The sequence below is a fragment of the Cygnus atratus genome, chromosome 5 (genome assembly GCF_013377495.2).
Source record: "Cygnus atratus isolate AKBS03 ecotype Queensland, Australia chromosome 5, CAtr_DNAZoo_HiC_assembly, whole genome shotgun sequence".
Taxonomy (NCBI): Eukaryota; Metazoa; Chordata; class Aves; order Anseriformes; family Anatidae; genus Cygnus; species Cygnus atratus.
The window spans coordinates 15,806,948-15,834,912 of NC_066366.1; the positions used below are offsets into that span (position 1 = coordinate 15,806,948).

Sequence of the window (27,965 nt, forward strand, 5' to 3'; positions counted from 1 at the left end):
GCCAACAGAACATCATGCTCAGAAAATGTAGCCGGCATTGGCTAATCTCCACTGTGATATTCATCTCTCTTAATAAAGAGCAAAAATCTAACTCATGAGTAGTGTAAATGTAAGTGAATTATTCCCATTTCTCTGCATAAGATAAATGTCACTAAAGAGTTCCAATTTTGTTGGGTATTCTGCAGCAAAGTGTTTCTTTATATCAAACGGAACCATATAATGACTATACTGAATGACACTTATGGAGCATAATAGGTACTCTGAACATTTGGTAAGCGAATCATCTGCCTGTGAGAGAAGGAAGTGAATGGCTGGATGTATCCCTAATGCACAGAGAAAAATCGTTAATGAAATGAATAGAAAATGCACTTAAGAGTTTCCAGAGCTGATTTGGCCTGAAGATCATTATGAACCCCTGGACAAGTTCTCATTGACTATACTGGCAATAGGACTCCAGCAGGACTGATCTACAGCTTTTGTGCCTCATACCTTTCTAAAAGAATATAAAGAGTGCCAAATTTATTATCTTCATTAAATCATTCCACAAACCCACAAAAGCCTGTCTTTATTTATGGTTGATTCTTTGTTTTCAGAATAGCAAATTATACACAGAGGTCTTAGACTAAAGGTTCCTTTGCTGTATCTTTGCTATACATATGTATGTTAAGAGGTTGCATTCCTTGTTTTTCTGTTGATGCCTTTAAAGGCTGACCTTGATATTTTTGTACAGCAGTTTTCTATTTCTTCCTCGTGCAGCTCTACAAGAACTTCTTTCTTATCCCTCCCATTTATACACATCATCTGCAACTTCAAGAATAAGATAATTTAAAAAACAGACCTGCTCAGGATTTTTTATCCAAATGTTTCATTGGAAAATTCCAGTTGGTCAGATCTCAAGAACTTCATTCAAAATATCTTGGTTCAACAAAATGCTTCATTGAATTTAAGTCTGTCCAATTAAAAAAAAAAAGTTTCCCAAACGTCAGCAAAATCTACTACACAATCAATTGTATCAAAATCTATTTCAACTATAGCACAGGTATTTTGTGTGTAGATGTTAAGAATATATTTCTCATTACCTTCTACAGCAAGATCCTGTACAGATCAGTTCTTCTGTACAACATACTCATAGTTTTACAGCACTCTTCTTATCATCTTACCTTAGCTTACTTTTGTTGTTGTTGTTGTTGTTGTTATTGTTGTTGCTGTTAACCTACCCCTTAAGTTACATCCCTCTAATTGAGGTAAATACCATTCCTCAAAACAAATGCTATTCAGATTTCAGTGGTGCAAGGTTACAGTCTAGAAAGTTACTGATCAAAAAAAAATTTCCTTTGGAACATCAAAACACTTTAATTGTTTTCTTATATTTCTGACAATGGAGCAGCCAATCAACTGCAGGGATTTCACTCAGAGTCTTTAAACAACTTGTGGTTTGGTCTCTAGTCTCTACTTAGGCACTGTTCCCATATTCATCACTTTAATCACACACTTCAGAAATAATGGAGATAAGCCAAGGGCAAGATGTTGGTCAATCAATCAACTTTAGCTAATGGAGTAATACCAGAAAGACCAGTCATACAATCCAGAATTGTGATGTTAAACCAAGCCGCATGAGCAAAGCTTCTACAGTAAGCTAAAAAAATAAATTCCAAACATCTTGTGGCACAAGTTCATACTATCTTGTGCCAAAGATGCACATTCTTCTCTCCCGCTCATACTGTGTGTACTCTACTAAGCTCCAAAGCTTACTGTATTTCAGTGATGCTGAGTATAAACCATAAACTAGTATCTGGAACCATCTACTGCAAAAAAAAGTTAAATCTGACAGCCTTTCAATGCCAATTTCTTTAATAGATTAGACCACTATATTTTTCTCTGTCTGGAAGGGTTTTTGTAGCAGTACATGTTTAATTGTCAGTAGTTATACAACATCAATTTTGATCAACTCGTTCGAAAAAGTTTATTGGAAACAGGAATATTTATTTCTCTGCAGAACTAAAGTAACTCAGAACAGAGGAAAAAACCATCCCCAGATTTATTCCCTGTTATAACTCTGTATCTTTAAATCTTATAATGACAGGGGAAAAGTTTATAGACTGATGCGTCAGCTGCAAAAAGCTGTTACTTGCATTACTGAAAGAATAGGCAAAGGCAGCTTTAGGACTACCTCTGGACTAGTCAGTACCAAATGTAAGCCAGAGTAGCCATACAGCTATTCTGAATCATGCCAGCTTGTTTTGGTCCTATGGAGCAATTATTCCAGCATGCCTAGACTGAGGCAACATGGGCTTCACTCCAGTAAAGGATTTTTTTTTTTCTTTTTTTACAAAAGAGAATTCATAGCTGTTGTTTGAGACATCTTTCCAACTGCCTTGTACCACCTGGAAAACAGCAAAGAAGCTAAGCACTGGGGATAAGAATATTAAAGGCTACTAATATATTCAAAAATCCCATGGGGTTTAGGTACCAAAAGAGACCTCCTTAGCCAACCTGAATGCCAAGGCAAATCAGTGTACAGAATACAAAAAGATAGTAAAAGTTCCTCGCTGGCTGAAGGGCTACTAAACAAGCAACTCTGAGCAAGCACTATCTCCCTGTTCTGTGCTTTCATTTGGACTAGAAGAAGGTATAAAGGCAGCCTCAGGCTCCAAGGCACCTTGGTGAAACACATAAAAAAAATCCTAACGATGTCATTTACTGCCCACACAGATAAAAACACTAAGGGTAAAACCAGAAGCTAGATTTACCCCCTAAAATGTTTTTCACCAGCACTGCACACAATGTCACTCAGGATGCATCTGATTCAGTCTTCAGCTCCTGCTGGACTTGACATCTGTCCTCTCTTCTTCTCTTCAGACAATTCTATAATGGCCTTCAGCTCGGCTTCAGAGAACTTTGGGGTCAATGCCACATTGTCATAATCAAATTCTTCATCGAGTAAGAATGGTTGAACATCATCCCCTAGTAGCTGTAATGAACAAAAACAGATGCATAAATAATATTGCTGCAAGTAATGATAAGGAAGCTCAAAATATAAACTTCTGATTAATATTTAATTAAACTATTTCTTCTGACTCCAGCACTCTCAGCTGATTAAGCTGTTTTTAAGTAAAAGAATAAATTCAATTATTCAATTTGACCTAATTTAAGTCATTTAATGTGCCCCATTTGTACTGCACTATATCTGAATGAATATCATTAGCTAATTTTGCTCAAGGCGAGGAATCTAAAAACCTTCCTTGCACATATCTACTACATTTCTGCCACTTGTAGAGCCCGGGCTGTGGGGATATGGGCAAGTTATGTACAGCCATGTTAAATTTCAAAGACAGATTCCATATCCTTAAAATTTGGGCTAATGACACATAAAATGTCAGTGTACATCTGATACTAATGTAACGTGCTGCCCAGAACACAGTTTCAACAAAGGACAGGAGTGGAATAAGCAAAATGACACATAATCAATGTTCAGATTCTAATCATTTTCACCATTTCAGAGATACGCAATTTGATGGTTTGGATTTCTTACATAATGAACACAGGGTCTTACTGCGCTTGCCGATATTTGCTCTCCTGACATATTGTACAGTGTTTCTATATTGCTTATATTGCTTCTCACAGAAATATCTTAGAGTTAACTCTCTGCCTATAAAATAAAATAATGAAAACAAATAACTATGGCAGGCTGTGTGCTGAAAAGGAACTGCAGGAGGCCACAGCACAAAAGGTTTATGGTAATCATTTACATAAAATGAATTCCACAGCTACACAGGAGACACATCCTCACTGCCCAAACTGTACAGAAATGTTCTCTATCTTTTGAGAAATTAATATAACATATCTAGAAATTTCAACCATGACAGATAGCACACCTCCTCAAGGGCTTTGTGTTTCCAAGAATTAAGTACTCCAGAACCAAATCAGCCAAACATTTAAACACTTATTTTCAAACATCTGACGAATCCTCATTGAAGCATTACAGTTTACTTAATAATGCATCCTTTACATGGATACTTACAAGATATTCACTGCTATGTCTGGTGGGTGCCCTGCTACTGGAGAGGAAACTTCTCTGACTTATTATTATATAATAAGAATAATATATTATTCTCTGTCATTAACTGTGTCACTGCAGCTTCTTATAAAATGTTAACATAAATTTTGTGGGGTACCGTGTCTTCTAAATTGAGCAGTGGCTGTAAAATGCTGAGTGTCCTTCCTTGCATCCAACAAAACAAATAAGCATATTCTGTCTGATTGAACAGGAAATATTTTTCCAGTTTTGTATAATTTTATTAATCACCTACATTGCTTAATGTTCCAGGGACCTGGCTTACATTGGCTTCAACAGATACAGACCCCTAGACCACAGGCATTTATAAATAAGATAAATGAACTTTGTAGATAAAGTTGGTCTAGGAAAAGGTATTAATTCTACATGCAAACATTACCTTGCTTATGTCCATAGACTATCCCAGGTAAGCCATCATTAACTTTTATAAACAACACATTCAGGAAATCTTTACATAACACAAAGTCTGCACACCACAAACTCTCTTTCCCATTAGGGCTATGATCAACTCCTTGACCTCCTCACTATATTTATGGCCAGTTTCATCTTTCCTACAGGCAAAGAATCCTAAAATTCCGTATAGTAAGGGTACTAGCAATTGGGTTTCATTACTACTTTTCTTTCCTTTGAGGAAATACAAAACACTTGTAAAATCTAATGCAACGTACAAGTATTTTTCAGTTAGTTTGGTTGTAAAAATATTCACATCTAAAGGTAATTAAGCTAAGAACAGTTTAAGTTACAGTAAACCTTCATAGGGATTCTATAAGAACAAATCTCTTGTAACACTGTTTACGGAGACAGTCATTCGCTGTGCCCTTGTGTTGAACTTTGTGTCTTTCCAATAACTTTTTATGCAGATGCAGAAAAAAAATGGAAAAAATTTTGGTTAGGAAAAAAAAAAAATGAAACCCAAAATGCTAACTGGAAATAGATGCCAACGTGTAACATACCTGCTTTCACTGATACCTATTTTTCTATTACACATTCATTGCACATTTGAAAAGTTTATTCACATTGCATATTTATCTGTGTGCTTCATCTCTCAAATGAGCATTCAAAGCAGTAGGGATTCTTTTCTTCTTCTCTCGGGAAGCTATTCACTTCAACCTTCCATGCAGACAAGCAGTATAAATTTTTTATATTGCAAACTGCAATTTTGATCTATTTCAAAAGGAAGACATTTTGCAATAGAACACTGAATCCTCTGAGCTGATCAAGTTATTATCTTGTTATTTTTGCCTAAGGAGCTGAGAGAAATATGTGAATTTCAGGTGTCTAATTTAACATCTAATTGAAATATTTTTGAGAGCTCTCTGGGAATAGAATTCTGCTCTATTAGAAAACTGCCAGTTTGCTTAAGATTGCTCCTGTGATTTACTCTCTGAAGAAAGAATCATTTTCATTTACAGTTCCTGCATGTCCAAATTAAGGGAAAAAGAATGCAATATTCATATTAATAACTGAAGTATTTTGCTAGAGGCTGTTCATAATAATTTTGTAAATAAAACACCTTAAAGTTGAGACTTTCAAAAGTCTATTAATAATTGGCAACTGAGTTCTTTTTATTAATCTGTGTGGAGTTACAGTTAACTGAACAGCTTGACTCTCTTCTTCTAAATTCTGTACTTCTGTGTAATTACGGCACACTAAAATTCACTTGTTCCAGCTATGTAAAGGATGTGCATACACTCACTGATGATTTCATTGTATACTCAAAAGAAAACTTACCAAGTCAATAACTATGAGCATAAAAAGGGGGAAAGGCATGTATGCCTTTATATCATATAAACTTAGTATGGGTTACTTGGAGAAAAAAAAGGGTTGTCTTAAGCTAGGGGCACTGGACTGAAAGTCAATAAATCATGGCCCATTTTCCACTACTGCTTCATCATCCTGGACAAGTCACTCAATCTCTGTGTCTTTACCAGCCTCTGAAAAGATACAACTCTTCCATCTTCCTTCACTTTGTCAAGCCTGTCTTTAGGTTACAAGTTCTTCCTTGTTCTTGTTGCATTTATGCATAGCACTTAGTAGAAACAAACATCAGTTGAGGCCTAGCAGTAGAATCTTAGACCAAAAGAGGTCAATGGAAGCTGCATTTTAGGTTTTAGATGCTGCCATTCCACAGTTAAAATGATAAAAAGGGGCACGGTAAATACTTTTTTGAACACTCAAACTAAAGACTAACAATGGGGAATAGAAGGGTAGAATTCATCTTTCCTAATCCCAGCTATACAAAAATTAGGCTTCTAGATTAAAGCAGCCAGCCAAAAAAGAACCAGCCTGAGAGTCAGCCTCTGATATCAGACAGAGATATATTATATCTTAGGACAAATACTGACAGCAAGTGAGATGAATCACTTACTGGAGGTGCTTCTCTCTTCCTCCTGATGACAGGACTAAATTAGACTAAATTCAGAGCTGAAATTAGGTGAGATGAGCCCCACTTTGAATGAATGTGAATACTAAGTACATGAAAAATATGCATTCAACTGAAGTTATATGCATGCAGGGGGGAAATAAGAACAAATAAAGAACCTAGACATTAACACATACAGTTAATAAATAAATAAACATAAAACCTGTCTTTTATGAAAGAAAGTATTAAGTAGAAATAATGAAGAGAATAAATATCCAGGTAGGGGAGGTAAATGTTACGTGATAATGTATTTCAATCATGGAGGGAATGCTGCTTCCCCTTTTTCAATTTGTGGGAGGTCATGTATGGTGCACTGTCTATATTAAAATTTCAGAATAGATATATATATATATATAAAAAAATGTCTAAAACCAGGGTAGAAAGAGGAAGCAAAATTGCTGGCCAAATAATTTCTTGTATCATTGCTGTATCAACAACTTTTGATAGAAGAAACATGTTCAGGGAGAGCTGTCCTTGAATAATTAGCCAAGTTGTGCACTGCGCTTTAACAGAGCTTCTTTTTTACATTAAACCTTCCCTAGCAATACATTCAGAGATGTAAAACTTCCACTGAAGTCCCTCACAAATATGTCCATAGCACAGATATCCTGCTCCTCCATTGCACTTGTTCATTTTTCAAAGAGAAGGGTTTTCCCTTATGCCTTGCAAAAAACAAATAGGCAGCCACATTCTGTTGCCCTTCCCTAACAGATTTGTTTTGATGGACAGGCAACAGTCATTTCAAAGCAGGGATGTCTTCAGGGTAAATCTTTTTCTCTTTCTCAAGTAGTCCTGCCATAAGCAATGCAAGACTTAATTTTCACAGCAATGACAATTTGAAGCACTGAGGGATTTTAAAATAGACCTGTTCAGCCTTGACAGTTCTAAAAATCAGGCCACATTTCTATTATCTAAGTGAAGGCACTAAAACATGTATAATTTAGGGGAAAGACTGCCTTCATTTTGAGTATTGCAGAGTCTGGCACCAACCAAACAGTTGTGAAAATCCTAAGTATTTATTCTTGAAAAATGCAGCAACCCTTAACCAATGTAATAGTAGTCAGTTTCCCTTTCAAAACCCAACTTTTCCTCAAACAGAAATGAATTTTGCATGCAGTGGGATCTTCATCTATTTTTCATGAATTATAACTTAAAGAGTCATATGCAATCATTTATGAACACTGCAGGCTGCTACAACTCTCCTTCTTTGATTTTATACAGAAGTTATCAAATGAGCAAACTATAAAACCTCATTCTACGTTTTTTTGTGTGCCAATGGATATTTCTCAAGGCAAAAAACTTTGAATTACGTCAATCCTCAGGGAAAAGAGCAAATATTTTTATTCACAGAATGGAAGATATTAGAGCTTGAAAGGTCATTTTAGAACATTTACTTTTTCCCAAAGCAGACTTGTTCCTTATAGTAAAGAGTTTATTGCAAAGAACCAACTACAACTCAGCTCTGGAAATGAGACACCATATGTCCTGCCACACCATCAATCCTTCCTTGGTCACACATCATTTATAAACTTGGTTTAAGCCTCATGGGACATCAATAAACATATGAAACTATCAAAACTGCCCAGTTTTAGCCAGAAGCTAACTTCAGATTTATTATGATGATCAGGCAACGGAAAAAGTGTTGTGAAAAATTCTTTTCAATATAAACATCCTGGAAAGTTAATGCTCACAATGACTATTTGGATAGGAAGTTTAATGACTTAAAGTAAGCCTGTGAGCAATCCACACCTTCTGTCTGAAATTCTGGGGGAAAATGGCAATTCTAAATTAAAACATGTATTGATTTTGTCTGATTAAAAGGCTGAGACTCCATGCCACAAAGCTCTCCATGCCAGACCTAGATGATACAGATCCTCAGCAGCATCTTGCTACTACTCATTTCCAAAAGAACAAATTCCAATTCTGATCACAATATATTCTAAAACCTTTTTCAAATATCATATCAGTGATCATTCACTACCTCATTGCTGCAGAAGATAGTTCCTATATCCAGCTCAATGAGAACTGCACGATGTTGTAAGACCATGCAATCATTGGAAAATTAAATGGCCCACGTAAGTTATGATTTCTTAAAAGGTGAGGAAGTGCAAGAGTTTGCTTGAATATTTTGCAAATTACACCAATTAAATATTAAAAAGCCCACATACAACTTGGAGTGTTGCAATTTGTCTGCAATTTGAAAACATAGGATTATATAGCACAGTATGCAAGATAAAGCAGAACCTTTGTATTAAGAGTATTTACCTCAATTCTTAATGTATTTCAGAATTCATTAATTCAAACATTAAGAATGTGATTTGTAAACTCACAGCAGTTCCACACAATCCCTCTGTCCCCTTGTGAATAACATTAGAAGCCAACAGGTTTTTTTAAAAAAAAGAAGTGTTTAAATAAATAAATCTGACCTCATACCTCTTGCGTTTTGCTGTCCAATGGCTGTGGCACCAACAAGGTTCCGAACTTTCGCTGAACAGGCTTATCAAAAGCTGGTGTACAGCAAGTCACTGTCTGTTCCACCTGTCCTGGAAGAACTAATGACCCTGCTGAATAAAAAATACTCAACTTTATCCTTCTATCAATGTATGTTAACACAATCGTGTGTAAAATCCTGTAGTGCTTAGATACAGACAGAAGCTTGTTAGTCAGTGTGTTGTACTTATTGTTGCATAATATATAATACAGGCAATTATCTTGCGAACAGATGCATGCAGTCCTGCCTGAGCTAGAATCTAGATAATAAAATATACTATACTAAGGAAAAATCAAACTTGATTAAACAGATGGCTAGCTCTTTTTTCCTGAGGATGCTGAATTAAAATTCTGGATCTAGATATTCCTAAACTCAGAGAAAACTTGGGACTAGATTTCTCTCTTTCATGAGAAGGAAGGAAGGACCTGAGCAGAAACTTTGGCAATAGGAGTTATGCACAACAAGGATTAAGTCTGGTATTTTCATTGATTACCTGGGCAGCCCATTTCAATTCTCTTTTCCTGGAGTTTCACCCTCTTACACATTGGGCATAAGGAATCTTTGCAATGCATCTGCCTTAACGTGAATCTCCTGAAGCATAAAGTAAAAATACCTGAAAGAAGTAATATTTCCCACTTGAGTGCCAGATAACTGTTGTCCAAGGATATTTCAGGGATGTTTGTCCCTCCCTGAACTTTCCAGAGGCACCGAAGAGGAATTCTACATATCCAGGATACAGGAACACATAACCTTTTCACATTGGCAGGATTTGGCCCATAGTTCACAAATACACAGATTTCTGAATCACTTTTCCTTTACACACTTAAGCAAAACGTTCATACTGGGAAAAGTAGATTTACTTTCTGTGACAGCTTAGAAGGATACGCCTTAGATTTTCGAAGTATCTTTTAACATGCATCAATCTCAGCTCAGCTACAGCACAGATGTGTCCATCTTGTCTCAGTAATGCTTCCACGAAGAATCTTAAGGGAACCATATGTCTTGCAATTTAGTTGAAGGATTACATAAATCAACCTACTATTTTTTCTGCCTGGTACACAAATTCCTTACAACTTTATACTAGATTTTAGTAGCTTGATTTCCTCTTGAAATCTCAGAATAAACTTTGAAAATGTTCCTTGAATGTTACTTAATGCAACTAACAAGAGGGTATATAGATCCACAGTGAAAAGAAAGAAATGACCATTTATCTCTACCTGCACACATTTTCACCACAGTAGTGTGGTCAAGGACCTGTTATCCTCCTGTAAACCTGCATTTCAAAATAATGATTTCCTATCTATGCCTTAAAATAATCCATGATCAAATACTTCATTTAGCTTTTCTCTTGACAACTTTATTTCAAGGCCTATCTACTTTGGGTTTGTGAAGTAGAATGTATTTATTAAAGATCTGAATTTACTCCCTTGGGTATCTCATTCCTGGATTTTTGTGTTTTGGTTTGTGATTCACATATAAGTGGTTTACAATTTCATGCCTACACTCTTGGTTGCTTATATCTACCTCTAGTCATCTATGTGCTTTCAGCCCTTATTCTCAGCATAGCATTTGATCTTATTCTGCATCAGTCATATAGGACAGCTTTCTGAAAAAAACTGTGCAGTCCACAGGACTATATTCTACGGCTTCACATGTTCTGCAACTGCTTTTTTCATTCCTTTATAACTGGTGTCAAAACAGGACAGAAGGAAGATGTGAATGCTCATTAAAAGGCAATGGCATCTTCTGCTATTGTTTCAAACTTGCAGCCTAAATATATACCCCCACTGAAGAGAGGAAAGCCTGGACATCAAGAGGTTTGTACCATCTCCTAATATAAACACTGCACTTATTTCTGTACTAAGAGCAGTTTTTCCCCCACAACTGACCAATCTGTGGAGAAAAGATGAGGAGGAAGCACTGTTATGTAAGCAACTGGCAATGGCTCAAAAAGACAACTCTTAAAAATTGGGACAACAGAAGGAAATTTATTTTTGCTTTTAGCGAGAAGTGCTTGTCGTACTCAGAATGTCAATTCCAATTTTTTAAGGCTCATTAGTAATGCAAACAATGTTTGAAATTTCCTTCAATCACCCCATAAGAATGTGGTAATCAAACTTGGTTTGCCAGTAGACATGTCAGAAATGAGCTTTGTCTCTCTATCCTGGCTGCATGACAGCATATGAAAGTCTAATTGGTAAATGCTGCTTTCCCTGATAATGTTTAATCAAGAAACTCCTTCAGAGATAAAAAATAGGGAGTTTTGAGGGTCCTTCTCAGTGGGAGCTCCCAAAGGAACTGTAGGCTATTGTAAGTTCTAGCCAGTACCTCACAGCTGGGTTAAGCTGATGCTACAGCAGTAGTGGATGATGATCCTAATTAAGCTGCTAATTATGTTCTCTGTGGAGGTGATTAATTAGCAACAGGAATGCCTTGAATTCTGCCAATGACACCATATATAGAGATAATTGAGCAGGCATGATATCAAGAAGCTGAAAAGAGATCTTGAAATGCACCTTCCCTCATACCAGGAAGAACCAACTTCCTGGATGATGTGGCAATGAACTTCTACAGTTTTACTCACGTCCTGCATAGTGCAGTGGAACAGTTTACGAAACCGAGTAATTCTTTTTAGTTCTTTTTTTTCATGTGATAGACCCACAGAAAGCGACCACTAAATTTGTGAATACCACTAAATTGTTTTGTTGCTGTTCGTTTTGTACCATTGACATTAATTATAAATAGAGAAACAAAGAATTTGATGTCATAAATTGGATGTGAACCCTCTGGAGTGAAGAAGTTTGAAGTCTTATCTTTACAATTACCAAGCCAACTGATGCACAGCTCTAGATAGGCTAAGACAGGCTTTACCACCTTCAGACACTATGTTTGACAAAAATTCTGTTGATGGGGAGATGAGGAAGGTAGCAGTAACGAAAAATATTAAAAGCTAAATTTTGCTCTCTCCTCTGTTTCTCAAGCTTCAGACTGCTAGCCCCAAAGAGCTGTCTCGTGTGAAATCATCTTAAGGCAATGTTAAATGGGTTGCAGAGACTGGAGGAGAAAAAAAGCAACAGATTCTTAGGTTTGGTGGAGCCACATACTTGATAAAAATCTACAGAACTCTGAATCCTGTTCCCCAAGCTGGATTTTTCTGGATGTGAAAATAGGCTCAAAATATATCTGGGAAGGCACAGATTATGGAAAACAATATATTGATATGATTTGCTTAAAGGACTGCTTATTTAAAGAATCAAATTGTTATGCTTGCCCTCACATTCAAATTGACTGAGTCACTCAGGTTCTCCTTAACTTCTGTGGGGCTACAGAAAATTGGGACCTTGAAAAGACAAGTTTTCGTCTATCAGTGTTCTAAGCCTGATGAGACTCCAATATCCTTGCTTATGCATCCTCACTCATGGATTTAATTAGTCCTATTTTAATATTCTCCTGTATTTAAAAAAGACCACACTCAAGGTCCCCAGCCATGCTTCTACATATTTTGTATTTTATACAAGTATTACCTACTATTACCTAAGTATCCTTTCAGCCCTACAGCAAGTGATTTGTCTCCAGTCCTGGAAAGGAATTCTGTTGCCAAAGCACAGGTACTAGGCATTCTCCATCTGTCCCTGGAGAAAGCCTGATCATTTCTATTGTTGCCTTAAGCCACTTACAATTATAGATTAAATTCAATGAGAAAAAGCAATTAAACAGTCCACCATACGCATACTGTCTCTACACTATGGGTTAAAGCTATGGTTTAGGGCAGCAATTTTACTTTGCCAATCAAGGTTTACTGAGCCAAAGACACACAATGAAAAAGCACTGCCTTGGTTTCAGGCTTGCAGCCCAGTGCTGTCTAATGAAAACAGCTACAACAAATTTTCATAGTGGCCAAATCTATGGGCTGCTTTTTCCATAAGAAGCAGCTGTGTTCTCACCTCAAAAGATACTGGACTTAGGAAAATTAAAAAGAAGACCACTGCTAGAATGATTCTCCCAGATCATCCTCCAAAAGGCACTGGTTTAGATGGGATGTTTTAACACCTATTTTCTACCATGATTTTCACACCTTTAGCTTTGAGTCATTTCCCCTTAAGTGTGCCTATTGTATGAAGGTACAGTTGATAGCTAAGTGATCTGCCCTTAAACTACATGAAGTACAGAGATACTGAACAGTTGCCAATAACAAGTAGAGATAAAAGCTTGTTGTAATTGTACTGGCAAGGTGTATTCTTCACTGGGTATCCTAGCTTGTTGTGCCAATATTAACTCTATCATTTGGCATGCAAGTGGCAGCATTTAAAGAGGCCAGCAACAGCATGCTTTTCAAATTTGTGCCATGCTTTGCCTCACTTAAAACTAATTGGAACCCTTCACCAGTAATCCTTTATTAAGGTGGCCATTAGCAATATTATGTTACTTCACTATGGCAAACAAGTGAAGTATCAGTATCAGTATGAAGTAGCAGTATCAGTTTGTATTTTAATTTGCATGTTGTTGCTATGCTTTCTATAAGAATAAGAATATACATCTTTTACAATGAAGCCTATTAAGTGGATTTTAACATATAAGGGAACTATCCAACGATGAGGCCTGTTTTCTGCACACTGACTTAGGAGTCAACGGGGTTGTTTTTTTCTTGACTGAATAACTGTCTCCCTTGAAGCCCTGTGCAAGATCCAGGCTGTGGGTTTCCCAGGTAGAAGTCAGGTTGCTGTTTACTTTCTTTACACAGCAAAGAAGGAATAATTAGCTGCTGGCCATGCAGTGTTTCAATGTTATAAAATACGATCTAAATGCTTCATGTTGTTACTGAGAGCCCTTGATTGCTTAGGGGTTGATGTGGCCTCTTTCTGCACTGAAGGGGTGTGTGCAGGGAGTGCTGTCTCATGGGAGAAGCTGAAGACAGCAGGTATTGAAAGCCAAATCAAATGTCACATAAAAATCTACTAATTAGCACACTGATAATCTACAGTAGAGATGGTATAACATGATATTTATTATTTTTGATAATTACCAATAAAAGCAGTAACAAAAACTTTCCTGCTGTGGTTTTCACAAAGTGATGTTCAAACAGTACAAGCAGATGATTGTTTTTGTAATTCTCATCTTGTTCAAATGCAGTCTGTATAACTAGGTGTTTCTGGATGTATGCGATTAGCGTTTACCCTCGCACACACACAGAAATGACTTAAAAGCCTGTAGAGAGGCAAGGTCTGACATGGTCCAGAAAGTGGCAGCTATCCCCAAGCTCTGCCAAAACTCTTCTTTCGTCACTGCCCTGCCTCGTATTTTAGTGTTGGGCTTATTTCTCATCATCTGATTTGGGGCCTGTTTTGAGCTAGAGATATTTAACAATACTTCCACCAAACTAGATACTGAAAAGCCTCTTTGCATCAATGAAATGTGAGTTTAGGCTTCCACTAGTGAGCCCCAGTTTTTAAGATATTATCACAATATAAGACAAACACAGAACAATGTCCTAACAAAAGGAAAAACGGGCACACAAACACTGCACCAAAAAGAAATCTTCAGTTCCCAGATCTGATGCAGGACAGCTATCTTACTCCCTCCTTTCTGAATGCCCAGTCTAGGTGGAAGAACATTTGCTGTAAATAAACTTGACTTAGGGGGGTCTATTGTTTTCTTGGGAGTTACAACCAAGCTCAATATTCATCAGCTGGCAGTCTGTAAGCCCTCTGGACTTCATAAGGATTCTGCACATACAGAGAGAAAAGACTAATCAAAGAGTTAATGGATTAGACAGACTAATTAAATGGCAGTAACTAAGGACCAAAGCAGTGCTCTGTCACAGCTTCTTGCAGTGACCTTAGGCAAATCCCTTAATCTGTGTGGCTTGGTTTCTTTGTGCAGTCACAGATCCAGATGAGGAAAATAAATTTAATCACCAAAAGGTCTTCTGGTGGTAATAAAAACCACATAAACACCTATAATAGACAAATACCTACAAACACTAGATTTTTATTTACTTTTTAGAAGCAGGAGAGTTAAAATCATTATAGGCATAATGGAGCAGTTCAACACTATGTGAAACGCTCATAATTGGAATGCTAAAGGAAGTTCAGTGTGCTTTCCAGGTAAGTCTCATTTATTATAAGCCCAGGACAAAATCACTATAGTGAGTAGGTACAACATTTTCATTTTATAGAACTCTCTCAGCACCCAATTTACTTTGTGGGTTACACTTTGTAATTAAAATAATTTCAATACAAACAGAAGTGTGGAAAAATGTAGAAAAGTTGCTAGCAAAAAGTTGAGAAACGTTGAAAAAAAAATCACTGCTCACCAGAACATGGTATAATAAATAATCTTTGTAACTTATTATTTCATTAACTGTTAAATTGAGGAAATAAGTAGTTCCATTCTGGGAGTATGGGCAACTGGGGGAATTTTCTAGCAATGGAAGAACTGAGGAAGAACATCACTTTTAGAGGAGAAATGGTTCTGTTAAACAATGTTTCAGAGTCACTAAAAAGAAAGGAATATCCATATACTTCAATCCAAAGACAGACAATCTTTGTGAATATGAAGGGGGAAAAAACCTACCACTGCATGTCTCTTCATCTGTGCCTGTGTCTAAGTACTTGTTCACCTGCAGTAAAAACACAAAATTGGAAAAACAGATTAAAATGTATTAATTCCATTCTTTTCAATACAATTTAGAGAAAAGCAAAGAAAAGCACTAAATTTCCTCCTTCATCACCTCCCTTCTCCCCTGCATTTTTCTAGGAAAGCATGTGATTATTTTTTTGAAATGCAAAACCCAAAGGAAATACTTTCAAGTGTAGAGAAAGAATTTCTACTGTAGTTGTTGCATACCAACTACAGTGAAGAGAAAGCTCAAGCTGAACAGCAACTTCTTCAGGAATTTGGTGGGAAGCTGAAGAAGTAAAGTTGTCATATAAAAATCTACGTAAATTACTCTGCAGCTTTGCAAAGACACTACATATTACACAGACACAGCATATGCTGCAAGCAAAGGAGAGTTGGATCTTCCTATTTTGATACTAATGGTGATCTGAATGGAAAATTTAAAAAGCTAAGAATTATGACATTTTTGATATTTCATCTGGGACATTTCACTACTGCTTTTACCAGGCTGATGTCCCTTGAAAAAATGGTCTAAACATGCAACATACCACAAGAAGAGTTGCTTCTTATTTCAGGTAACACTCTGAATAAATGCATGGGGTGAGAGTCAAAAGACTTTACCAGCCTATGTGTAAATGGAAGATTTACTATATGCATTGAGTAGTTTTCTGTGTTTCTATGCAGAAATCAGAGATGCTCTTAGTTCATTTTTTCCAAACTGATTTTACACTATTATCTTGCTCAACCTTTACACTTCGATAGTACGTACTGGCTAAAACTTGGAAAAAGATTTGGATGATGATGCTCTCATTCATTTTTCTCATAGGCATGAAAGAAATACACTGACAAATTGCAAATACTTTGTAAATGCATAAAGCAAAATTTTCAGTCACCTTCTACTCATAATCCCCACCTTGAAGAAAATCAAAGAAAACCCCACCTTCGCTCTTTCATATAGACCAAGATCATTTCCATCAGAGCCACCAGCTTTCCAGTTCTCATTCATGACTGCCTGTAGATAGACATGTAGAAATATTCACATGCATGAAACAGGACCAAAATCACAGTCAAAGCTCCCACTGATTTACACAAACAGATCCTTTATGGTGCATTTCAATTTTCATAAAGATTGAATGCAATGCTGCTGAAAATAGAACATATGTAGGTAATCCTCTGAAATCCTACACAGGATCAGACTGATTCAATTGTAGCAAGAGTATAAGTAATCATAACAGGCCTAAAAAGCAGCATTTAGAACAGAAGCATTGTTTTCAATAGTATTTTTTTCCTTTCTTTCCTCAGGGCAGGTTTAAAGGTTACCGTGGCCAACTTACTGCATTGAAGTCTCCTCCCATTACTGTTATAGCAGCTTTTCTAATGCATTCTACTATTACCATATTTATTTCTGAAACCACTAATGTGACAAAAACATGCAGTCATGGCTGAAACTTTCTTTTTGTAGCAACAAAAGACAAATATTAAGATGTTCTATTACATAAAGGATAACAGAAGCTGCACATTGCTTTATGGGACAGCATAAAGCATAAGCCAATTCGAAGTGGCTAAGGAAAGAGACCCAAAGGCTGTCTATCCCAATGAGGCAACCATATTCTTCGTAAGAAAAATGGCAAAAAAAGATTTTTGTCATTATTGTTATACATTCAACTGACAGAATGTGATTGTTTTAAAAGCCTTGCTTGATTCTACCTCAAAGGCATGTGTTAGTAGGGAGGAAAACAACAGCTTTTTCTCTTTGTCTGAGGCCTGGCAGCCCCATCATTTGAAGTCATTTGAGTGTGCTGCTCTGTGTATTTCACAAAATGACCTGCTACTTCTTTTTTAATAAGAACCTTAATGAAGATAGCTTTTTTTCTGTTTGTTGGTGGGGTTTTTTTGTGTGTGTGGTTTTTTGGGGGGGTTGTTGGGTTTTTTTGTTGTTATTTTTGTTGTTTTTTTTCTTGTTTGTTTGTTTGTTTTGTTACAGGCAAGATCACAGCTTTATTATTTGTTTCACAGCTTTATTATTTGTTATTCAGGCAAGAGGGTAGTTCTTAAAAAGCGGACTCAGATTTCCATCTTGCTCTCTCCAGATCATGCCTGTGGTTTTCCTGTCCCTACACATTCAATCCCTAATCTCATAGGTTTCAGAAGATTAAAAAGACCTCTGGTTTGCCAACTGTTTTCTTCAGGTAGCTGAAACAATCTAGCTTCAGTAACACAGGATTCAATACTTGCTAAAATCCTCCAACAAAGCAAATCTGTGCATGCTGGCATTCATACTCTCAAGCCTTTTTCCTTTCTGCCAACCCCTACCATTAACCACAGTCTTCAGTGAAAACCTAACAATGGTCTTTGCAGGGCTCCTTATTTATTAGTCAGATTATGGGGGCTCTGCAAATGCCACTGCCAAATGTGATCCCTGCAGGTGCCTCTGTAAGCATTATACAGTTGGGTAGTATTTTAAATATTTGCCTCAGATGGGATAATACCATTAGCCTCTAACATTTAGACAGTGTATCTCCCCCCACACCTTTTTTTTTCTTTAATCTTCTTGAATGTGATGCTTGCCCAGATGGACAAATGTGAATTCATTACCTCATTCTCATTTGGCGTCTGTGGTGGGAGGCGCATTGATATTTCTTTGCTTCGTCCAGGTGAGCCATCCTGTTTATCTCTGTTTGAGAACTCAGAAGTAGAAAATGTTTTTCTTAAAGAATTTTTACATCCTTGAATCGTCTTCCCCTCTTCCTCTGCAAGGAGAATCACACCACTTCAGATAACACAATACACCATCCAAGACAAAGAAAAACATGAATTTCATTAGACCTAATACTGACTTCTTTTACATATTCATTTCTCTTCTCGTGCTCAGAGCCTCCATGAGCATGATATACATCTATTTTGCAATCTTTATCATAAAGCTGAATACGAAGTTTGAACTTCCAGTGCACAGAGTATGACCTATTCCTTGATACTGAAAAATTCATTATCTCAAAAGTTTATGCAATATATAGAAAACTTGATATACCTTCACATACCTAACTGATGGATTACTTTCTTATCAAGCACGAGAAAAGACTTTGTTTTTTTACCATAGTGCAGTGATGATCTGGCCCTCAAAAAAATGTGTATTTTCTACCTCAATATCTTGGTATCACCAAGACTTACAAACAGCCATATATCAGTGATATTTAGTTGTCAGAAGTTTAGGTCTTGCAATTAAAGATTAAATACTGGTGTTCAAGTAGGGTCAGTTCCCTTAGGGGATTCCTCTGGCCTTCAAAGAGGGACTGGAAAAACAGTCCCTCAGAATTACAACATGGCTAGGCCATCATCAAACAAAAACTCAACAGTACAGATTTAGCTAAGAGCTGATCAGAGATCAAGACAAGTATGTGCACAGAAGTTTGGATTTCCAAACTCATGCTGAACAGTCGTTTTCTGACAAAATAGAAAAAAAAAATGGAGAAAAAAAAAAAAACACCAATCATGGCCAAAATAGAACTGCCTTTTTATTAAAAAAAAAAAAATCCATTATCAAGTATGGAGCAGCTATAGTACAATAAATGCAAGTGAACTTCACACTACGTGTTCTTAATGAAAAATAAATGCTGATTTTAACAGCATTTCTTGGGTTTAGCTTGAAAAATCTACTTTATAACAATAAGAAACACTGCAGTGCATTTCTAAAGCATAATTATACATTATAGGCATTAAAGGAATTCTTGCGGAGAGTCTTAATGATGCCCTTGGGGTTAGTACATTCAGCAGTCCACTTTCCCAAAGACTTATTAATCCCCATGGACAGCTCTGTGCCACGGTTACTATGACTCACAGAAAGGGCTGGCATTCTGGACATAACCTGAAGTCCACACTCGCAAAAGTCAAGGTTCATAAAAAGTAAATTGCACTAGATCAGAACAGCCTAGCAAACAGTTTTCTCCTCTCAGACCACAGATGGATCCTCTGAATAATTCCTAAATCCCAGGTCCCTTGATACGACATCTGGCTTACCCTCGCTTTTTTAGCAAGCACTTTCCTAAAACAATATTTGGGAACAGGACTACATATGCACAATGTCTTCTTCCTATATGCTCTCTTTTTCAAGCCATGGAAATGAAGCTGTATTACATCCAAAACCCTCTTTTAAACTGTTGATAGGTAAAGTGATCATCCACTAATTGAAGATGTTCTTATTGTCGCCCTACTTTATAGGAAGAACTAGAAGAGTTGCTCGAAAAGTTTCAAACTTTTGTTATTACAGAGGTAAACAGGATCAACTTCCTGTTTCATAAGAACTGAGAAGTTTTATATTAAAGACTGACAAGACACAGAAGGATATTCATGTCTTCATGTAGCCAAATGTGTGCAGCCCTACAGTGCAACTAGCAATAGGGGTTGAGGGGCCAGTATCCTCACTGTGCACATTTAGGGGGCCTTCACTATGAAATCTGGAAGAAAGTGCCTGGAAGCCAAATACGTTTCTCATCACGATCAAGACAGAGACAAAAGGAATCATCAACGTGAATGATCAGCATCATAACTCATATACCAATAAGCTCTGAATAAGCATAAGATTCCTGCACAAACTAGTGCCTATCATGGGTGCCACTGTGGTCATTCTTCTGGGCTACAATCAGACCCACCTTCTCCAAAGTGTAGACTCTGAATACTCCAAACAGAAGAATATCACTTAACGTCAGAAGGCATATGACACATAGTTGAGCAGTTATGATTAGACAGTACACATGAGCCCACTAATTTATTTTATTACATTATATATTTTCTGGATAGCTGAGCTACTGTCACAGATAAAAGCCTGATAGATTAAGTGAGCTAACAAGAAATCAAGAGCATTCACAGTATTTCTGTGCCACTCACTCACCCGAGACTACAGCCAGAAGCACTATATCCCTTTTCTAAAGAGATTAGTCATAAGCGGCTGTCAGAAACTTTTGGCTAAGACCTTTGCAGCACTGTTGGGTTAGATAACATAAAACATTATATTTGATGAAATGTTCACAACTGCAATTTAATACTAGAAAGTTTACAAGAAAAACATCTGAGCAGCACAAAGCAGTTGTGAAACGCATGCTGCAGACAGACTGCCAGCCATGCAACCCTACGCATGATGAGCCTGTGCCACATAAACGGGTGGGAGGTAGGTGAACCAAACCTTATGCTGCAAACACAGCCCCCGGGGCCAGTGAGGCCTACCCTTCAGGTGTCTGAAGTAAGCATTGATACCTGCAGTTTCTCATCCTGCATCATGTAACCGGCTCTCTTGAGGTCTTAACAGTTCTGATCTCAAAAAAAGTATTAAAAAGAACACAAATTATACTAAATCTAAAGAAACTGCAACGTGCAGAGGAATCTCACAGCTTTATTCCTTTGACGGTGTTCTCAATTCCAACCCTTTCTGTCCCTACTTTTGCAAGAGAATGGGAAGGAGAAGGGGTCAGATGTAAACCAGCAAAAGGGTTGCTCAGCCTACCCCCGGCCAAGTGATAATTGACTCATTAGGCACAGTCACAGTTCGCAACCTGTCAAGACCTGCACGTACAAAAATGGCCTTTACCACATGTGACAACATAAATAAATAAATAAGGGTACAAGCACAATAAAAAGTAGCAGAAGAAGGTGGAAATGACGGAAAGATTCATATATTCACTCCACAGTTTTTCAGTTTTACTTTTTAGAAATTCCACTGACACTACCTTCACAATGAAATAACAAGCAAGCTTAGGTCTCTAGAAAAGTAAATCTCAGTCTCTCAAGAGTAATATCCATCATTATTGTGTGTCACTGAAAGGTATGTTGCAGACTTCAGAAACATTTCTATCAGAGAGTATATCCAGGTTGATACATCCTTTCTGGCCAGCTATCTATCCTTTCTATTGCCTAAAATTCTCTTTGTCTTCCGATTTGGAAAGGAACCTTTTGAAAACATCCAGTGATCACCCATATATTTCAAACAGTGGGGTCACTTATCACGAAGCCAGAGAAGAGAGCTATCAGGAGTATCAGGTAAAACTTCCTGTCAGTGAAATCTATTAGATGAAATAGGAGCCCTAGAAGAATGACAGAAATCCCATGGTTTAAAACATTTCATAGCAAGACCAGACATGGCAATCAATAATATGCTGTAGAATACCTGGCCTGGGATAACATAATGGACTAAACAATAGCAGCTACCAGGTATTTCCCTCCTCCTTCAATTCAGTGAATGAATTCCAAAAATGTTTATAAAAATCGGCTGAGAATAAGGCCCTTTTTAACTATAAAAAAAAATTAATGCAACAAAGCTACTATTGTAAATTCCAATTTACTTCTTGTCCTCAAAGCACTGGACAGAGGGCCAGCAGAAGGCCTGTGAATCCCTTAAAGCCTTTCCAAATTATGCTTTGATGGAACACCTGGGATTCAAATAACACAGCGACGTTGTGCAGGGCTCCTGAACAAAAAGTAATTTTACTCACAGAAGCATGGTAACTGAGTACAAGAGGTACATGGTACAGAGGTACAGAGGCATGGTAGAGAGGTCAAGAGCACGAGTTTCAATTTCATTTATTATCTCAAACACATCAGCAAACTGCCACATTTAAAAGCATGAACAAACCCTGTCACTGAAATGCTTCCATAAAATACCACTTCGGGATGTTCAACAGATGGAGACAGAGTAGGAGAACCTGGATTTACCTATTTGCAGCTATGTATACTGTTATATGGCGCTGAGATAATTTACCCTAAATGCCAAGCCATAAGAAAAAAAAAAAACAGATTTAAAACCTGAAAATCCAATTTGTTGGGAGGATAAGTTTTAAAGCTTTCTATTTTCTTTCTTTTTTTTTTGTTTAATAATTCATCCAAACCAGCTCCCAGATATAATTCTACAGTACCTCAATCTAAATTTGCAGCCTCCCCCTGCTTGTGTAGTGCACACTGAGAACAGAACTTGGTGTTTTCAGTTACTTAACCAAGAAAATCTGCTCTGATTTACATTCTTGAGCTATCTTCCTGTTCCCATGTATTTAAAGGCATAAATCACTGTAAATCAATGCAGAGTTTGCCCAACTTTTCATGACAAACAAAAAGCCCAATTACCCCACATAGTACATAGCAGGAGGATTTCAGAATTAGGCACCTATATGTCTGTCCCAGTACAACTCAAGCACTTGAACAGTAATCTAGTGCTCTTTTAAGAGCATTATGGTATCCTGCCTATCCTCCTGCTGCTCCTCAGAAAGGCAGTGGATTTTCCATAGATAATGTATCTTACCTGCCAACCCTGAGCATCTGAAATACCTATCCCCTAGACATCCAAATTCCTTAAGTCCTATTCAAATCTTGCTCAACCAAAACCCTCACTGATTTCAAAGACGCTGATCTCACTGCAGCAGGAAAAGCAGAACTCCTCTGTCAAAGTAACTCAACCTATAAAGCCAAGAAAATAACTTACTTGCCTCAGTGTACAAATTAATATTCATAACATATCTTGCAAGTGCAACACATAAAACAGCATGGTCTTCCATTTCTACACTTCACCTCCTATTCAGTTAACAAGGGCATTTACACTGCTTGATCCCCTTCCTTCACTGCAGTTTTGCATCAGTGTAACTCATGGATGCCTATGGAATGCTCTGCAGTTTATACAAGCGCTGAGATTCACTCGGTATAGCCTTTCCCCTCATGTCTTTGATCTTACCCTGACTAAATCACAAATAATCAGCAAGAAGTATTGTTTACTTGCAATTTTTTTTTTTCACTTAAAAGGTCAGCTTTTACTATATTCACTAATAAGGGCTTGATTCTTTTTTCACTAACACCAACTTACTAATGAAATTTCACTATGTCAGGTCCTCAGCCAGAATAAATAAATAATCCATGGACTGGGATAACAACTTCAGCCAGACTATTTCTGACTTAAAAGGGTAAACTCTTAAGTCCTAATTATTACTTTTAACTGCCATTTTTTGACATTTTACTGTAATGTATTTTAAAAAACAGACAGGAAAGGACTTTTTGTATGTGCTTCTTCAGAGGAAAGAAGAATGACTTATATCAAGTATATTTCAGCCACTCATACACCTGCTTTAGCTTAATGTACAGCAATATTTCTTCATAACTAACTCAGCTCTTCATTTTCAAAAGCTGAACTGTTCTTTTACTGTATCAGTCTCTCTCCCGTTTTCCTTAATGGAATCTATATGCTGTGTTTTTATGTACTGTTTTATCTGTATCAATATCTATATCTCTGTTGGGCTTTAAATATTGTCAGTGTTAGAAAAGTGGCAATATTTCCTGTTTATGCCACATTCAGCCCAGCTGATCATTTAAAAACATACATTATTCTGCCATGGTTCAATAGTGCTGTCGCCAGATACCTTCTCCATTTGAATACTATAATGCAGTCAGTTAAGTAACGCAGCAAATGTGCATTTGACCATCTCAGCAGCCTTCAACAGCAAAATCTTGCTTCTTCCAACAGATGATGACCAAAAATAATCTTTTAAAAGTTCAGAAAACCATAACAGAAGTCTTAAAGTAGATTCTCAACTGACATTAACCACTTCGATCCTAGTAAGGGAGCTACGCCTCTTAATATCTACCAGGGATCACGTGGCATCTACCACAACCAACTAGTACCAGTGCACTACATGAGACCTCTAGTTCCAACAATTTTTATTTATTTATTTATTTATTTATTTACTACAGTCAAAGCAACCACAAATGTGCTTAAATTCATCCTCAGCACAACGAAACTACTTTAAATACACATTATGGGAACACTTTAAAAGAGCAGGTGGCTTACTAACAAATCAGGACAGAACTGGTTTTGAAATCCTTCCATGTAATTGCATACTAGAAGAATTCAACACTAGCTGATACGTAGATAAGCACTGTAAGAAACAGGGGAATGATATGTAATTAAAAGCATCTGACAACTCAACACAAAGTATTCCTTTCTTAACAAATAGTACCAGTAAAAAGATTGCAGCAGGTGGGAACTAATTAACAAACATCTGACATCCCAAGATTTCAAAAAATGCTTGATTTTCGACATCATAATTGAGAAATTAAGGTATCTTCAGAAAGGCCTGATTTTAAAAAAATGACAAATACTCACTTTCTTGAAATTAGGCATTTCAATGTGATTTTATACTGGACACAGAGAAGAACAACAGTGAGGTCACTTGATTTCTGTTTCTGATTGTCCTGCCGAGCCACTCAGAGCTGCCAAGCTCTGACGTCTGACATTATTTGCTTTGTGTAATTTCCACACCTAGAAAAGAGGGCTAACAGTTTCTCACCTCACTGTCGTGTCATGAAACTCAGCCAACATGCATTTAGCAGTTCAATGCCTTTCAAGGCAAGGTGATGATGTAGAGCAAGAGTTCATTCCATGTTACTGTTTTATATAGCATAACAGAATTTAACCATAGTCAATATACCACTATTGGATGAAATCTGTACTAAAATAACAACAGCAAAGCTACTATTTCCCTTCCCTATATTCTAGGCAGAATCTAAGTTATGCAACAGAATAGAAATACTTTTTTTTTCCATCTGAAACAGACTTTAGAAATTGTTCAAGTGCAATATGCATCACAGAAAAAAAAATGCTATCAGGGAAGCACCACTGCTCACAGGCTGTCCAGCTTTCAGGGAGCCAGGGTGCCTTGTCCTTACCCAGGGCTGCCAGTGAGTTGCTGTGCTCAGCAATTCCCCCTCTTCATGCCTTACTTTTTTCTGTCTATACAAGGGAAATGAAGTTCTTTACATAGCAAATACCACTGAGATCTAAGGACAACAAATAACCATAAAACAGATCCCCGCTATTTCAAAAATCATCTATTATGCTTGCACCCCTATGTCTTTTCTTCTACCTTTAGGGGCTCTGTACGGTATTTGACTTCATACTACATTGAATGAAGGTTACAGAGAGATGGCTACTACATTTATGATCAATAGAAAACTGCAGATTTTTTCTCCCAGCCAGATCTTTCCAATGATCCAGCAAAACACATCAATAAAAAGCTCTGAATTGACGCTGTTTCCCTATTTCATGCCCTGTTTAAGTTCCCTGGGGATGACAGATTAATTTAATTAGTTTTATTGAACTGCCTAGTTGTTTTTATTGGCAAATCCACTCATACAAAGAAGGCTGCAAATTTCTCTTGGGGTTAGCATTGTCCTACTGGTCCATTTTTTAAAATTAAAGTAAATTTACTGTCACTTCTTATATAGTTTTCTGGTGTGCTTTTTGTGGTTAGACTCAAATTTGTAAAGTGCCTTTGCTGACACTTATGTAGGAAGTTTAAAGTTGTTTTTTCTAAACATGGTTAACAAAAAAAGGGAAGGAGACAGCTACCTTTAAATGGACTGTGAACTAAACATCACTAAGCTTTCACTGGGGAATTAAATTAATTTGATCACAACACAAAATATGGCTCTTGTATGGCACCTGGAAGCGGAGAAATGGTCAGCCACTTCCAACTTCCTTTGCCTGACAGGCTGCTGGGCACAGAAGCATCAAAAGAGCAGCACTGAGGCTATAAAGCACATAGCCAAGGTTCAGTATGCTTAGAGATGGGTCTGATCAAAGCCCTCAGATCTCAACTCAGCGCCAGGCAGGATAAAGTAGATCAAATGGAGCAAACTTAATAGCAGGAACGGACTGAATTTAATCCCAGTGGCCAAACGGCCAGGAGCATGGAAAAACTATGAGTCAAAACTTGGGTTTAGATAAGAATTTTATTCTAGCAGCAACTTTTTATTCTAGCAGCTGACTGATCCAGGATCCTGGAATTTTTTCTTTTCTTTTTTTTAAAAAAAAAAAAAAAAAGCGAGAGGATTAAAATCTAGATGAAAAACATAAAGTTTGGACTTCATTTTTCTGTGCTTTTTTATTTGTTTTGTTATGTTTATAGAAGGTCAAAGGAAATATTTTATGCTCCAGTGAATTTGCCAGTCTTCCTCTGAGTTTAGAAGCAGATGCTGTTTTCTAATTTTGGACACCTAATTCTTTCCACCAGATTTCAAGCATTCTTTCTAAGATCTGAAAGAGCCCTGTGCAGCATTTTTTTAAAAAGCGGAGACTGGGTCTATTTCAATGATATTTTGTCCAAACATGTTCTAGTGTTTAGTTTTGAAGAGATCACTCACTGACCACATCTACAGAAATCTGTATCATGAATTCTTTTGTAAATCCAACTCTTTTGAGGCTTCAACTGCATAGTCAAGAAATTCACAATTTTTCATTGGACTTATACAACATAGCAGAGTTGTACAACCTCAAAGCAAATGCCAGCTAGCTGTTCTATTACTGGACTTTTTTATAATCAAAGCTAAAAGAGCAAACTAACAAAAACTAAATACGTTAACTTGGCAAAAGCATACGGATATTCAGTGATTCTGAAAGCAACACAAATTAATGCTTTAAAATAAATAAAATAAATTATTATAGATAGCCCAGAACAGTCAATGGTTTTGTACTTAAGGTATATTCTTTTCAACTTCAACTTGTGTGTAAATTTAATTGATCAAGAAAAATAAAATATTAATTAGGAAATCAGATTCTTATGAGATGCTTGTAAGAATAATAAAGAAACTCCTAGTGAAAATATTCTTGCAATCCAATCTGGGAGCTAGTACAAATTCATGTACAAGTGGAAATCACCTTATATAAATACAGTACTCTGTGAAATCAGTGGAATCCAATTATTTCTCTATGTTTCTTCTGTTTTCAACGGTACAACAGTCAAAAATCTATTACACGGTGATGATTTTCAATTTTTTTTAAGACCTTCTCTATATTTACATACACAACTGAATAGGCTGGGTCATTTGTGTGTACAAACAGGTACCTCCATATCTAATTATGCAGGATGGCAAACTCTAATTCAAATGACAATTATACTAACAGGCAGAGTATGGATCTACACTATTATCAGGCCAAATTCAGAAAGGTAATCTGTAAACGGCCAGATTTTACTTGACACTAACCACAAATGTATGTCCACAGTGAATATCAGAACTCATGACACGAAAGAGAGCATTTCTGGAGCCTATTAACAGACAATCTTATTAAGCTATCATAGTTGCTTTTTTAAATTATATTTTTAGAAGCCAAATGACTTACTTTTCAAGTGCAAAATTAAGAAACTAAGAATGTGATATTTTGCAGAGTATTTTGCACTGTTCTGTACTGAAATGCCTTGCGCCTTAAGTGGAATTTTTGCAGGTCATTAGTTTATAATGCAAACCAGCACCTTTGGGTATTTTTTGAGGAAAATGAAGACAGGAGAAAAACAACCTGAGCTATTTTGCTTACACAAACATAGGAAACTACATTTCTA

The 27,965-nt window shown here is 36.8% G+C and overlaps 1 protein-coding gene across 9 annotated transcripts in view; it reads right to left on the bottom strand.

The window, feature by feature from the left end:
* Nucleotides 1-200: 200 nt before the first annotated feature.
* The window catches only part of IFTAP (intraflagellar transport associated protein), a 40,262-nt gene continuing 12,497 nt past the window's right edge, over nucleotides 201-27,965 (bottom strand). For 5 of the 9 annotated variants that reach the window (XM_035552227.2, XM_050711148.1, XM_035552228.2 and 2 more), the window contains 6 exons: nucleotides 18,202-18,356; nucleotides 16,547-16,618; nucleotides 15,562-15,607; nucleotides 9,482-9,601; nucleotides 8,931-9,058; nucleotides 201-2,971 (listed from right to left, as the gene is read on the bottom strand). In XM_035552227.2, coding sequence (XP_035408120.1) covers nucleotides 2,807-2,971; nucleotides 8,931-9,058; nucleotides 9,482-9,601; nucleotides 15,562-15,607; nucleotides 16,547-16,618; nucleotides 18,202-18,356 — 686 coding nt within the window. In that variant the 3' untranslated portion in view covers nucleotides 201-2,806. Of the gene's footprint in view, nucleotides 2,972-8,930; nucleotides 9,062-9,481; nucleotides 9,602-15,561; nucleotides 15,608-16,546; nucleotides 16,619-18,201; nucleotides 18,357-27,965 lie in introns of all 9 variants that reach the window. The other 4 variants (XM_035552230.2, XM_035552229.2, XM_035552231.2 and 1 more) reach the window with 2 other exon arrangements.